Raw genomic sequence first — 15,346 nt, 5'->3', positions numbered from 1 at the left:
TAGATATATAGATGTAGATGTAGATATATAGATATAGATGTAGCTATACAGATGTAGATATATAGATGTAGATGTAGATATAAGTGTAGATGTAGATATATAGATGTAGATGTGGATATACAGATGTAGATATATAGATGTAGATGTAGATATATAGATGTAGATGTGGATATATAGTTGTAGATATATAGATGTACATGTAGATATATAGATGTACATGTACAGATATAGATGTATAGATGCAGATGTATATAGACGTAGATATAGATATATAGATATAGATGTAGATAAGATGTAGATCTATAGATGTAGATGTGGATATATAGATGTAGATATAGATGTAGATGTAAATATATAGATGTATATAGATATAGATGTAGATATATAGATGTAGAAACACAGATGTAGATGTGGATCTACAGATGTATATAGATATAGATGTAGATGTAGATAGACAGATGTGGATCTATGGGCTTGGTGGCTCAAGTCACTGGTGGGGCTGGGGTCCCCCTGGGGACGCGTGGCTGGGGCCTGACCCGGGGCCCGCAGGCCCGGGGCCCTGCTCTCCCTTCCCGGCCACAGGCAAGGCCAGGGCTCCGCCCAGGCAACCAGGCTCCGGGTCAAAGCCCGGGAAACCCCTCCGTGAGGCGCGCATTCCCCTGACCATCCACAGCACCGAGCCAGGGCCGGGACCGGGGGGGGGGGGGGCGGCTCCGACGTCTCCCCGAGGGAGGAAGCGTCTCGGTGACCGGGGCCGTCTGTCCCGCGTGGGCTCCGAAGCCCCGTCCTGGGCTCCGCTCTCCCCATCAGCCGGGCCCGCGGCGCTCGGTCGGTGACACCCGGGTCCCGCTCCGCGCACCGCAGTGGGGGGGTGGGGGGGGGTGGAGGGCAGGCCCCGGCTCGCGGCGGTTTCCAGGCGCCCCCGCGCCCGGGAGCGCGCGCGCAGCGCAGCGGCCGCACCGTATTGGCCCTCGCGGGCCGCCGTACCGGAGGGCGCCGCTGATTGGCTGGCGGGCGGGCACTCGCCGCCCGCCGCCCGCGCGCGCCGTCGGCTTTCGGAGCGTGGGACGCGGAGGCGCCGGAGGTGCCGGAGGTGCGGGTTCGGATCCGGGCGGGGAGGTGAGGCGAGGCCGGCGGCCGCGCGGACGGGGCGGGGCGGGCTGAGGCGCGCGCGCGGCGCTGCAGGCCCCGGAGTGCACGGCGGCGGCGGCGGCGGCGGGGCCGGGGGTGTGGGGGGGGGGGGTGCGGGTGAGCCGCCGCCGGGCCGCGGAGGGCCGGGCCGGGCCCCGCGTTTCCCCCCTCGCCGCCCGCCCGCAGTGGCCGGGGTTCCCCCCGGTGGGAGGCGCCTCGGCCGCGCGGGCGCTCGGAGGTGACTTCCGGGGCGGCTCCCGGGGGCCGGCGTGCGCCCTGCAGGACCCCGACGCCAACCCGGGGTTTGGCGGGAAAGCGGACTCGCACCGGGCCCGGCCTCGCGCGCCCGCCCGCCCACCGGGGCTGCGGGACCCCGGAGTGTGGAGCTGGGCCCGCCCGCCCGCCGGCCGAGGGGCCGGGCCGGGACCCCCGCGGGCGGGCGGGCGGGCGGGCGGGCGGCGCGCCGTCCCCTAGGCCCTCGCCGGGTTTGCCGAGTGACCAGTGGAAGACAAGTAAAATGCGGACGGCCCGGAGAGCCCGCGTGCGCACGCGCAGGGCGGGAACCCGCTGTTTGGGGGTGTCGGACCCGGCCGGCCGCTGCAGGATTCAGTAGTGAGATGCACCCCTCTCCCCCCAACACACCGCTCACCCAGCACTGCCCAGGATCCGGCCGCTGCAAGATTCAATAGTGAGATGCATACACACACACACACACACACACACAACACACCGCTCACCCAGCACTGCCCAGGATCCGGCCGCTGCAAGATTCAATAGTGAGATACACACACACACACACACACACACCCAACACACCGCACACCCAGCACTGCCCAGGATCCGGCTGCTGCAAGATTCAATAGTGAGATGCACACACACACACACCCAACACACCGCACACCCAGCACTGCCCAGGATCCGGCCGCTGCAAGATTCAATAGTGAGATACATACACACACACACACACACACCCAACACACCGCACACCCAGCACTGCCCAGGATCCGGCCGCTGCAAGATTCTATAGTGAGATGCACACACACACACACACACACAACACACCGCTCACCCAGCACTGCCCAGGATCCGGCCGCTGCAAGATTCAATAGTGAGATACATACACACACACACACACACACACCCAACACACCGCACACCCAGCACTGCCCAGGATCCGGCTGCTGCAAGATTCTATAGTGAGATGCACACACACACACACACAACACACCGCTCACCCAGCACTGCCCAGGATCCGGCCGCTGCAAGATTCAATAGTGAGATGCATACACACACACACACACACACAACACACCGCTCACCCAGCACTGCCCAGGATCCGGCCGCTGCAAGATTCAGTAGTGAGATACACACACACACACACCCAACACACCGCACACCCAGCACTGCCCAGGATCCGGCCGCTGCAAGATTCAGTAGTGAGATACACACACATACACACACGCACACACCCAACACACCGCACACCCAGCACTGCCCAGGATCCGGCCGCTGCAAGATTCAATAGTGAGATGCACACACACACACACACCCAACACAACACACACCCAGCACTGCCCAGGATCCAGCCGCTGCAAGATTTAGTAGTGACACACACACATACACACACACACCCAACACAACACACACCCAGCACTGCCCAGGATCTGGCTGCTGCAGATTCAATAGTGAGATACACACACATACACCCAACACACTGCACACCCAGCACTGCCCAGGATCCAGCCGCTGCAAGATTCTATAGTGAGATGCACACACACACCCAATACAACACACACCCAGCACTGCCCAGGATCCGGCCACTGCAAGATTCAATAGTGAGACATACACACCCTGAGGCCTAGGATCTGGATAATTCAAGATTCGGCTAGTGAGACGCACGTGCCACACACACACATCCGGATGATGCATGATTTAATGACACACACTTTAGGAACCAATACATGACTGTGGTAGAAAAATTGGGAATGCAGAAGGCTTAGTGAAGAAAATGATACTTGATGGAACCCTTTTGACTCCAGTCTTTTCCTCTTGTGTGTGCCAGCTTCTACTTTAGCAGACTCCGTTTTTTAATGGCTTAATGGTAAATGTAGTTTAATGGTTCCTAAATACCATTTGAATTTTTTTTTCTTTAACGGGTCCCATAAATTATTCTACTAGCTGTTTCCTTGACTGTAAGACATTTGTGTCTCTTTTTTTCTTTTTTTCACTTCAGCAGATGATGAACATCTTTCTCTGTGTTTGAGATTGCACTTGTTTTCAGAAGTGAAATAATTAGTTGAGCTAGTAAGTTGCTTTTAAAGTCTTCATATATGTTGCCAATTTTTTAAAGTAAGTTTGTAGTTATTTGTATCATTCATGTATGACTGCCCCTTTGGCCAAAAGTTAGGTAGTTCCTAATACATTTCTAAGGTATCACCATAGCAAAACATGCCTTCTCTTTGGTAGTGGTCTTAGCAGCAGCATTTTGTTTTGTTGAGACAGGATGTTGCTAAGTAGCCCAGGCTGATCTCAAATTCATTGTTCTCCTGAACTCTGGGATTCCTGTGGTGTCCCTCAAACCCTAGCATTATTATTCTTTTTGATGGTGGTGTCTGGCAATTCTGCCTGTTTAAGTTTTGTGCAGAATCTTCAGGTAGGGGTGTGTGTGTGTGTGTGTGTGTGTGTGTGTGTGTGTGTGTGTGTGTGTGTGTGTGTGTGTGTGTGTGTGTGTGTGTGTGTGTGTGTGTGTGTCATTGGGGTTATTGCATAAGCTACCTGAATGCTAGTGTAGAAAGAGACTTCAGTGGTCACCCAGCTTCACTCCCTTATTTTGCAGATGAATCTGGGGCCAGGAGAGATGAATTGATGACTTAAGTCACACAGCTAAATAAGTAGCTGAGCTGGGATTAGAACTCAGGTTTCCTGCTTTCCAAGTGAGTACCCACCCATCCATTAGGTGTTCTCTCAATGAACTGTAGCCTACTAGGTGCTAGAGTTTTCCAAGATTTCTATAATATTTAGCGCATTCTCTTCTTTTATAATCACACTAAAAGTATTTAATCATTTGATGAACCTGAAAGCCTGAAAAATAGAAAAGTAACTTTCGGATGTTCACACCTAGAGTTGTATTATTTAGAACTGCATCCCCTTCAAAATTTTGACAGCAGCTTCCAGATTCTCTTTGTGCTGGGATAAAATATTACTAATAAGCTACACACCTGTCCCTCCATCTCAGAAGTGGCTCCAGGATCCCCGCCTCACTCCCAGAATCCATGGATTTTCTTACATAGATATGTAGATTTGTATATGAACTTCCCATATCCTCCCATGTACACTAAAAGTCATCTCTAAATTACTTAAAATTAATTCCAAATAAAATGTAGCCACTGTACATAGTTGTAATAGAGTATTGTTTAGGAATTGAGGACAAGAAAAAAATTCGATGCGTTTCTGATTCATGATTGGTGTGAAATTTACTGATGGGTGGAGCTGATTGTAATGTATAATTCACTATCTAATGAAACGTAGCAATTGGTTCTCATTTGCTGCACCTTAAAAATTGGAGACCAAAAAACAATGGCTCCTTGGCTTTTTTTAAGGGCTTACTTGCAAGGTTTCTGAACCTATGTTGAAATCCTTAACTAGATGTTTGAGTCCTTTGTTGCAGAGGCCTGTGCTGAACATTGTAAATGTTCAGCATCTCTGGCCTCTGTCCACTCGTTGCTTGTAGCACACCCTCCTGTCATGACGATTCATGTTTCCAGGTGTCCCAAGAGTAGGCCACAAAAATCACCCCTAGTGCAAACCACTTAGAGGAATTATCTGGGACCTGTGTGGGCCTGAGAATAAGCATTTAACGAGCATTTCCGTAGAGTTGGGTATTTAAATGTGTGTGTGTGTGTGTGTGTGTGTGTGTGTGTGAGCGTGCGTGTGGTACTGAGGTTAGAACTTGTCCTTGTGTCTGCTAGGCAGGTGCTCAATTGCTGAGCCATGCCTTTAGCCTTGTTGCAGTGGTTATCTTTGAAATAGGATCTTGTTCCTTTCCTGGTCACACGTCTGGGCCATGAACCTCCTATTTTAGGCGCCCTGTCATTGCTGTACCACCACACCCAGCTTCTTCCATTGAGGTGGAGTCTCGCTGCCTTTCTTCTGCCTGGGCTGGCTGTCTTAGTCTTAGACTCCTTTGTGTCTAGGGTTTGCTCAGCTAGATTGAGACTGGGGTCTGGTGTGTGTGTGCGGAGCTGGCCTCTAGCCACAGATCTCCTAATTTCAGCCTCCTAAGCAGCTGGGATTACAAGATTACATTGGTGCCCAGTGCTGCTCATTTTCTTAAGCAGCACAGAAACTTTTCTTTGTCCCTTCTCTTTCCATTTGGTGGTCACAGTAGATGCGTTATAGGTTAGTAGCTGGTGAAGTGCGTGCCTGGATCTGCAGGCTGGAGTTGGGACAGGCATTTTGCTTGGCATTAGTCTTGACCGTCTCTCCCACAGACAGGCACTGGGAATAAATTAGGATCTACTGCGGGAGAATGGTTGACAAATGGAAAAAAAAATGACAAATTGGTCTGAAAAGACTGATTGGGAGTGGCAGGTTGTGTTCTGAGTGGATTCTTTTGGCCTTTGGAGAGGGAAGAGGTTTGGAGGGAGTGGTAGAAGCTTTCCGGACAGCAAGGCCCTCTCCTGTCTCAGGGAGCTATTTCCTGTTAGTGTTTCAACTCCTGATGGCTTACTCTGGAGCTGCATTTACTTTGGTTGTAACGCTCCTTGCACCTTTTTGCTTTGCACTTTGTTTTGTTTTGTTTTGTTTTGTTTTGTTTTTTTTTGTGTTTTTTTTTTTTTTTGCCAGTCTTGGGCCTTGGACTCAGGGCCTGAGCACCGTCCCTGGCTTCTTCTCGCTCAAGGCTAGCACTCTGCCGCTTGAGCCACAGCACCGCTTCTGGCGGTTTTCTGTATATGTGGTGCTGGGGAATCGAACCTAGGGCCTCGTGTATACGAGGCAGGCACTCTTGCCACTAGGCCATATCCCCAGCCCCTTGTTTTGTTTTTGTTGGTCGTAGGGCTTGTACTCTTTAGCTCAAGGCCAGTCCTCTACCCCTTGAGCCACAGAGCCACAGACTTTTCTGCTTGGACTGGCTTTGAACCACGATCCTCAGATCTCAGCCTCGTGAATAGGGAGGATTATAGGCGTGAGCCACCAGCACCTAGCTGCTTTTCACTTTCTTAACTAAACTGCTGGGAATAGGTAAACATAGGTTAAAAAAAAAATATATATATATATACATATATGGTAAACTCAGTCCTATCCAGTGTATTTCTTTCCCCTTCCCTATCATATTTGTTTGCAGTCTAACTTACACTATTGTGTTCTCGTTAGTTTGCCCCTGGTACCAATTTCCTCCAGTCCCTTCTTGTCTCCTCATGTGTTCCCCAGCTTTGACAGGAACCTGGATGGATTTTAAAAGTCAAGTGGACGGTGTTTGAAAGGGCTTGGGCTCTGCGTTCCACCTCACCGGCCGCCATGCGCATTGAATGTGCGGCCAGCCTTGCTGTGGCACATCTTTGGATGAATAAAACTTGTTCCCCGAGTAACTAAAAAACAACAAATCTCTGCAGGGTAGTTCCTACTAGACTGCAGCAGTCTCTGACAGAAAAGGTACCTCCTTTGACTTGGTAGCCATTTATGAAAATACGCTGTTTAAACAAACCTGAGGAGCTGGGGGAGGGACCGCAGTCAGAGAGGATGAATATGTGGCAGTTTTGAAGAGAGAAGTTTTGCCAACGTGGCCCTACAAAGGGAGCTTTTTTTTTTCTCCTTCCTGTTTACTTACTTCCCGATCAAGACGTACCTCTTGCTTCAGAAATTGTCAAAACCGTTCCTTCTGCCTTATCCAATTAAAAGGATGAAAACCTAGAATTACTTGAGCCAAGTGATAGGAAAAATTGTGGTGTCAAGACCAATTGATTCATACAAAGTGGATTTATGGGCAAGTCATTAGGTAACAGGGAGGACCCGCAAGCCTAATGAAGACTAATGTGAAGGCTGAGTCACTCTCAAATGTTTTCCCAGGAGATCAGTGGGATGGAGCTGCTCTGGAGAAGTTTGTCACTAGCCCCGTCTTTCATGTTCATGTTCATGCTTATGATGTCTTGAGAGATCTTTTTCTTTTTTTTTCTTTTTGAGAGTGTTAGGAAGGGAGGATACGGATAGGAAAGGAGAGACTACAGAAAGTAGATTGTGATGAGGTTTGGTAACTATTAAATACACCCAGTGCTAAGTGGATCGGGCCTGCCTCTCCTCCTGCCCTTCCCGGCTTCCTGTCCCCAGCAATGACATTTCCTCAACTCGCCAGCTCATTAGAACGCCCTTGGTTGTGCGGGCTGGTTCCTTGGCCTAGCCCAGCACTGCTGAAGAGTATCTCTAAGTGGCCCAAATGACTCCACGTGGGGAAACCGGCCCATGCGGGTGGCTGGCTCCTCTCAGCTGGCGGAGATTTTGCCTTCTCAAACACACAGTACTGTGCCGTTGCTGAAACGCTCTGCTCTGTGCAGCTTGGTAGACCCTTTTGCTTCAAACCTTGCTCAGGTGTCCCCTCCAGACATCCTCTTCTCCATCTCTCTCCGCTCTTCTCTATCCCTACTTCTATGCACACGGCCTTGGTCACATTTCCCATTGCTGCCAGTGCTGTGTATTTCAAGCCCTCTGGAGTGTAAACTCCCAGGGCTGTGTGTGCCGCATACTCAGTCTGAGTGTCAGACATGTAGTAGGTGCTCCATGAAATGCTGGCGTGTGGCTTGCCTTCAGGAAGAGGAAGAGGAGTCCGGAGCTCAATCTTTGGCACACTTGGGAGAATGTGATTGTGCTTTTGAAAAGATGTTCTTATCACCCAAGTAACAAATGCTGTCAAACAGCTGATAGTCTACGTTTATTTTCCTTCTATCATTAGCTTTAAGCCTCCTAACTTTTTACTTTATTTTAGCCTAAACTGTGAATATTCTAGAATAAAGTTAAATTACTAATAATTAAAGTAGCTAATCTTTATAGTTATTACTGTGATCTAGATTTTCACATCTCAGCGCATTATCATAGGTGTTTTTTGTTAGTAGGTATATTCGTTTTGGGATTTTGTTTTGTTTCAGAGTAAACAGCTAGTTCCTTCTTGACTTGGTTCATAAGAGACTGGCATAGCAGGATTTGGCTTGGGCCATAGGAGGTAATCCTAAAATCCAGGAGGCCTTTCTCTACAAGTGGCCAGACACAAAACAGCCTTATGTGAGGCATAAATAAGGTGGTTTATGGATGAGCAAGATCTGTTTGTTTTTACTCAATTCATTAAAAGAGACCAAATCTGACAGTATTTACTTTGCCATTTTTCTCTTTATACTCAAAACAGCATAAATAAAATTACTGTGTGGTCTGAGTCTCTGATGAATGGTAGTTGTAATTTTAGTTATCTGTTGAGACTGGAACTAAAAAAAAAAAAAAAAAAAGAGCTGGCAGTTGCCAGTGGAAAAGTTAAAATTTGCTGAGAAAAAGAATCAGTTAATATTCTAAAAGCATCATTAAAGCCTTTTGTGTAGGAGCTGTGGATGGTTTCAATGACAGTTTCTGAAATTTGTATTTTAACCTAGAATGTCGACTTCTCTATGTTATGGAAAATGTTTCTTCTTACATTATGATTCCTTTTATTTATTCATGTCCCTTAAAGTTTAAAAATTCTTCTAGTTTCCAAGATCCTAAGGCCGAACTAATGATGTGACATGTTGTAAAGTTTCTTGACACAGTGTTGTAAAGTTTCTTGACACAGTGTGTACCTGACGCATCTGAAAAACCAGTCACCTAGAATTACAGCCTACCCAAAGTGCTCAGCGTGCACAGATTGACCTTCAGAACATCCTCAGTTATCCTGAACCCGGATTCAGATTGTTAGCATCGTTAACAAAGCAGTCTTTCATAGTGATGTTGATTGAAACCAAAAAACAAACTTGAATTCTTGGGGGGAAGAGTTCTTCAAATGTTTTGTCAGCATTAATTTTTAAAGCCTACGCAATAGCAGTGATACTGAATTTTACTGAGTAAAATCTAATTTCCAAAGTCTCTTTACTCTGCTTAAATGATGAATGTTCTATTTATGCTGAAATGTTTTAGAGACATAGTAGTTGTATAATATGATAGGTTTTGAAACGAGCAATGGCCAACTTTTCTGACTTTTTTTTTTTTTCCTGACTCTGGGGCTGGAACACAGGGTGTGCTCTTGCTCAGCTGATGTTCCACCACTTGAGCTAGCACTTCAGTCAGTCTCTACAGTAGTCAGTATATCAGTCAGTAGTTGTACAAAGGGGCTTCAACCCACATGTCCAGCGCAGCTTTTGGATGTCCTGTAGTAGACTCAGACATTAGCTCTTGGTTGTGATCATGTTATTTCCAGAGGTAATGTTTGGACGTCAGTTATTCCTAAGTGTGCCTGTTCCTTCTAATGTTGGACTGGAAGGCTGTTTGGAATCAGCCAAAATGGGAAAGTCAGGGCCCCAGCCTTCTGTAAAGATTAAACGTGATGACTCATAGCTCATAGTGTCCATAGAGCTGTCCGCACAGAACAAGAGTTGACTAACAGGTAGAGGTGCTGTGACCAGTGCCCTGCCTGTGTGTACACAGCAGCGACTCGTGGCTGCGAGTACTTGTGTGTAAACACAGCTCTAACGAGGCTCTACCATGGGCTGTAAAGTGCTTAGGGTAGTGTCTGCTTCTTTGTCTCAGTCTGGCCCTGACAGCATGTTAGCTATGATACGGTTGTGGAATAATATTAGTGAGTCTCTGTGTACAGCTCTTGGATACTTGATTTCTTGTAAATATGTTAAGGGCCCAAGGGTTGGTTGTTGTTCTTATTGAATAATTAACTTTTGCCTTTATGTTTATCACTTCCTTTCATCTTTTTGATCAGGATTGTTAAAATGAGTCTACGGAAGCAAACCCCTAGTGACTTCTTAAAGCAAATCATCGGACGGCCAGTTGTAGTAAAATTAAATTCTGGAGTAGATTATCGAGGTAATATTTTCATGTTTTACCTGCACTGATAACTAAATAAGTGAATGTGACCTACTGATTTTTATTAGCCTCTGGAATGTACACGGTAGACCAAAAGGTGCATTGGTTGTTAGTTTCCCTTGACCTCTCAGATGGTTCCTTTTCAAAAGAAACTTGTGACAGCAGAAGATATGTGCTTCTGTCTGTTCTGAGATCGTCCAAACCTGAATTCCCAGTAGTGGCTAGGGACTGGTTCCTGGTCACCTCAGGCACCAGTAGCTGAACACCAAAGAACGCTTTGGCATGGCCACACAGTGTAGGCAATGTATTTGAGGCTGGCTAGCAGCTCTTTAACTCTGTGTCATCTTACAGTGTGACCTTCCCACCTGAAACATGGGGGCTTCCAGAGATGCCTACAGTTCAGCTCCTCATGCCAAATGCCCTTTTTAAAGTTATTAATTCCATCATCTTCCAGAAGAAAGATTCATTCAATTATGCAGGCTTTCACAGATAGAGATAACTAATTCAGGAGCAAAGTTTTGTAGCCTTTTCTTGGTCTCTTTAATAAATAATTGGCGATGATGATCTTTTCTTTTTCTTCCTTCTACACATCATCATCTATCTTGAGCATCAGTCCAAGATTCTTGTTAGGATGAATCTCCTGGGCTAAGATGAAGATCTCTTTATGTGCCAAGTGGCCCACCAGTGGGTCTCAGATTTGTCTTCCATATTCTCCGCAGCCTTTATATTACTTTCTTTGTTTAGTGATGAGGTTGAACATATTTTCATGCATAATTTTTCTCCTTTGATGAACTGTTAAAATGTTGTGAGGGAATCTTATTAAAAGAATGAACTTGCATTGTGGTTAAAGCAACATCTTTTTTTTTTTTTTTTTACAAGAACAGCTGTTGAGCTGGTGATTGCTCTTTCACTTTGAAGGAAGTTCCTTGCTTTCAGTCACTGGAGTAATTTATCACTTGGAGAAGGAAGGAAGTTATCACTTTATCCTCTAAGCAGATTTTTTTTTAAACTTTTCCATGAGAATAGATGTTTTTCAACTCATTGTTATACATAATTTACATGTGATATCTTAGAAAGTTCTTGATAGTTTATAATTGTGGGCTAGATGTAAGATAGCCCAAACAGGAAAGAAACTGTAAAGTGTGTCTTTAGCTTTCTTTTACTAAGGTACAATTGTTGATAGCATGTCGCCCATTCTGATTCTTTTAAATTTACAGCTCAGAGTTCCGTTAGGTTACTGTCTTATGCTCTCATTACACACCCACGATTTTGAAAAGAAACTTTTTTTGTTTAGAGGATAATGGGAGCAGAAGCAGAGAGTGAGGAGCATATTAATGACGTTAAGACTTTAAATGAAACTCTTGACTCAGTTAATCAAATTGAGTCTGTAGTACAGGCTTTTAAACACACACACACTCACTCCCTGTGTGCACATTAGAAAATGCCACTAAACTAGAGGCTGAGAATTAGAAGCTTTCATTTCTTGAAAAAACAGTCTGGTCACATTTTTTGCAGTCTGTACCATCCTAACACAATTGCAATGATTCACTCACATTGTTTCCTTGAAAGCTCTCTGGAATGTTTTTAGCCATTTTTCTCTATTAGTTTTGATTTGAAAATATTATAACTGTAACAAAACAGAATAGGATGTGTTAGAATGCAATATGTCGCCTTGCATTCTCAAGCTGCGCTTCCCTGTGAGTCACAGCTTTGAGATGTTCTTTCAGGAGCACCTGCTGTCTCCTCTTGTATTATTTTAACAGATTGTGGAGACTTCCTCTTAACCCCAGAGAACATTCATCTGCTTCAGTAGATGCTGTGAAAGAGTGAAGTAAATCTGCCAGGTCCGCATTTCACTTAGTGGCCAAAGTAAGAAGTGCCGCTGGAATGGAGGCTCGTTTGTCCACGCGTAATTGCCTGCTCCTGTTGTTAGCTGCCAAAGAATGGCATTTTCCTTGGGATCCTCCTCAGCTTTTTCTCCCGTGAAGGCTTTAAAAGTTGCTGTGGTGGCCATCATGCGTACTAGGGAGGAGAGGAGAGGGTAGTTTGGGGCTGGGGCTGTGGTAGTGGGGGCTGGCTGTTCTCATTGTTTGGCCCTCCTAGCCTCATTCCAATTCGCACCAAGTGAGCACTCCTCTTGTGCCTAAGGCTGTTTTTATCTTACGCATCTAAGGGTAATGAATAAATAGTCAGTTCTAAGCTCTATCCTGTAATGTCCAACACCGACTGACTTTGTGGGCCTTGTTTTTGACTGACTCTTGCTCCAGGGGTCCTGGCTTGCCTGGATGGCTACATGAACATAGCCCTGGAGCAGACAGAAGAATATGTAAATGGACAGCTGAAGAACAAATACGGGGACGCATTTATCCGAGGAAACAACGGTAATATTTCTTCACTCTGCCGTTGGACAGTGTTCAGAATAAGCCTTTTTTTTTGGTTTGTTTATAATCAGGAGCAGCAAAGGGCTTTCTAGATAATTTAAAAGTTCAGTTTTAGCTGTTTTTGGTTTTTGTTTTTAAATGCTTATATCTCAGATCTTCAGTGCACCTGTGTTTGTTTCAGATCAAAATGGATTTTTTTTTTTTGTGGAACTTAGCAACTAGAAATTCTCTTCTTTGCTGTTTTTGCTGATAGGCGTTTGAAGTTGATCCAGAACTTTGTTCTCTTAAATGTCACTTATTATATTCCCCTACCATCTACTCCTGTATCTCATAATCTGGAAATCAGGGCTATAAGAATGGGTGCCACTTCCCTACTATTACGTTGGGGATTTTAGTTGATATAATTTGGCATTTAGCTAATCATTTTTGTCATTTTTTTGTTCAGTAGTTAGTTTTGTGGAAATATGTACCCTTTAATTTGACAAATGGAACTATAGGAAATACAGCTCTGAAGTTATACAGTTTCTTGAGACCTACTACATTACTATTTATGATTATTGTTTTTTTTTAAAGTCACTTCATTTTAAAGCACATATTATTAGTAAAATCATATTTGAACTCGGAGCGGGGTGAGGCATAGTTTTATTAAATAGTCCAGGCTGGCCTCAAACTCAAATGCTAGATTACAGATATTCACTACCACGCCCCACATTTTATGACTATTTAGCAAGAAGAGGAAGACTTCAAAATTACAGCGATTACACTTGGCTAATCCCATTTTCTTTAGGTCCTATATCCCATGCAAATGGAGCTCTGGTATTCTTGAGTTCAGATTTTATATTGAGCGCTCTACTTCTGATTAAGAGGATCCTCAGTACCTTAACAGTTGGGCCTCTTTGCTATGAACTAGATATAAAGACTACTCACATACATGTTTGCTTGCTTTTTAATGGAATTTCTTCTCCTGTCTTTTGCATTTTTCTAATTTAACTTTCCCCTTTTACTAAGCTGATAAGTCTCCAGGCAAGGGATGGCCCTGCCCTTTCTTATGCCCATTGTATGTGGGACTATGGCGTTTGGGGGGGTGGGGTGGGGCAGCTTCACTTGCTCTGTGAGGAGTCCCTTCCACACAGCCTTTTGTAAGCTATGGTCAGGACTCCTCCTAGACTCCCAGATTCACTGGTGTGCTCTTAGCGAGGATCTTGACTTACTTGGTTCATTGATGCTGGGTTCTGTGTGCTGTCTCTTGATGTTCACTTGAATGAAACTGTCTGCACATAGGAAGGGGCTACGCCTCTGCCGAAAGCTTGACAGGTGATCCAGGCACTCCATTTTCCCTTATTTTCACGTGCCACATCTCCTACTGAATTCAGTTTGGTAGTCTTAGCTAAGCAAAACTTGGGGAAGCTCTGAAGGCTGGCACTGGGAGGAACTTAAAGGACTTGGATAGCTTACTTTTAAAAAGATGTGTTTTCTTCGGTGGAAATTAAAAAGGTCAATAGTAAGTTTGGAGTTTATGCTAGGGAGGTCAAAGGAAGCATACTACTTATTTATTCTTGATCTGAAATTTAGCCTGATAGGTTTACTGACATTTCTTTAGAAGATTAATTATTGCACACTTCATTATAAAGCATTCTTAGACTTCGGATGCTTTGCTTTTATTTGAGTTCCTTCTCACAACCTGTAAAGACAGCCAGATGCATAGATAAGATTAGATGCTGTCATGAGACATGAAACCAAGGACAAGATGCATAAAAGTAGCCTTTTAGTAGCTCCCACATTAATTCCATGGTGTGAGGATCCTTTTTTCATGTGCAGAGTTGTCAGTCAAACCCTTGTGCATTTAAAACGTGTTGCTATGACACCTAACATTTATTTTTGTCTTTTCAGTGTTGTACATCAGCACCCAGAAGAGAAGAATGTGAAGGCACCCAGGAAGCAGTTCATTTCATATTTAGATGTAATTTATATGAAATGTTTTTCTATTTTGTGGGGTTCTTTTGTGATATAGTTTGTCCAGTTTTCATAACAGTTGGTAATTTTTTCCCTGACATATGAGAAAGATATATAAAATTATGATTGACTTGTAAAGAATTATTCATTTAAGTTTCATTTTTTTTTACATGTGTGTCAGTATACAAAATGCTAAAAAGAATTAAAAGAAATACCAAAACCGATTTCTCCCTCCAAGATTATTTAGCTTGAAGTTCAAGTGGTGTCATTTCCTTAGATTTGCCTGACTTCCTGAGCAGACGAAAGTGACGTGGACACATAGGTAAGACTGTCCAGCCTGCTCTCTCCCCGCCTCCTCCCGGACCCCCCCACTCACTGTGGCACGTGCGCGTGCGTACTCGGCCATCAGGTCAGGAGCTTGGTGCCGGTTCACTCACTACGCAGAATTAGGACCTAAGGGTGGTGCTTCCACAAAGGGCTTAGTTGAGTTGGGGTTGACATTCTAGAGGACAGCCTAGTTCAGTTTGGTGTAGAAACCTTCCCCCATCCCGGCCCCCCTGCCGTGCCTGTGCAGTTAAATGATCATATTCTCAGTCCCATTTAAGAGCCTGGGTGTGGCTCGCCACCTCTCAGTATGTTCACCCGAGAGAGGAAATGTGCCGCTGCGGCAGCAGATGCCATCCAAGCCCAGAATCCAAAGCGGTCAGGCTCCTGTGGCGAAGCTGGGATTGCACAGGGTTCCTCCTACTTCCTCTCTGCCAATGGCTCTGGGGAAGCCCTTCGGAATCGGTGTTCAAGTGAGACATGGCCCAGGAGAGGAGCCACCGGGGCTTTCTTGG

General features: G+C 45.6%; 1 protein-coding gene across 4 annotated transcripts; it reads left to right on the top strand.

Annotated features, from left to right (window-relative positions):
* The first annotated feature begins 1,023 nt into the window (after positions 1 to 1,023).
* Lsm6 (LSM6 homolog, U6 small nuclear RNA and mRNA degradation associated) lies at positions 1,024 to 14,705 on the top strand. 4 transcript variants are annotated; one of them, XM_048333592.1, is made up of 5 exons: positions 1,024 to 1,084; positions 3,968 to 4,064; positions 10,070 to 10,173; positions 12,441 to 12,554; positions 14,445 to 14,701. In XM_048333592.1, the coding sequence occupies exons 3-5, from the start codon at positions 10,080 to 10,082 to the stop codon at positions 14,477 to 14,479; spliced, it is 243 nt and encodes an 80-aa protein (XP_048189549.1). In that variant the 5' UTR covers positions 1,024 to 1,084; positions 3,968 to 4,064; positions 10,070 to 10,079; the 3' UTR covers positions 14,480 to 14,701. The 4 variants fall into 4 exon arrangements, with proteins under 4 accessions (XP_048189549.1, XP_048189548.1, XP_048189550.1 ...); XM_048333591.1 differs by having other exon boundaries at positions 1,024 to 1,119; XM_048333593.1 differs by lacking the exon at positions 3,968 to 4,064 and having other exon boundaries at positions 1,029 to 1,119; positions 14,445 to 14,704.
* The last annotated feature ends 641 nt before the right edge of the window (positions 14,706 to 15,346 follow it).

This window comes from Perognathus longimembris, chromosome 24, assembly GCF_023159225.1.
Source record: "Perognathus longimembris pacificus isolate PPM17 chromosome 24, ASM2315922v1, whole genome shotgun sequence".
Taxonomy (NCBI): Eukaryota; Metazoa; Chordata; class Mammalia; order Rodentia; family Heteromyidae; genus Perognathus; species Perognathus longimembris.
Note: the sequence above shows the minus strand (reverse complement) of the source record. Positions and strands in the feature narration are given on the sequence as shown.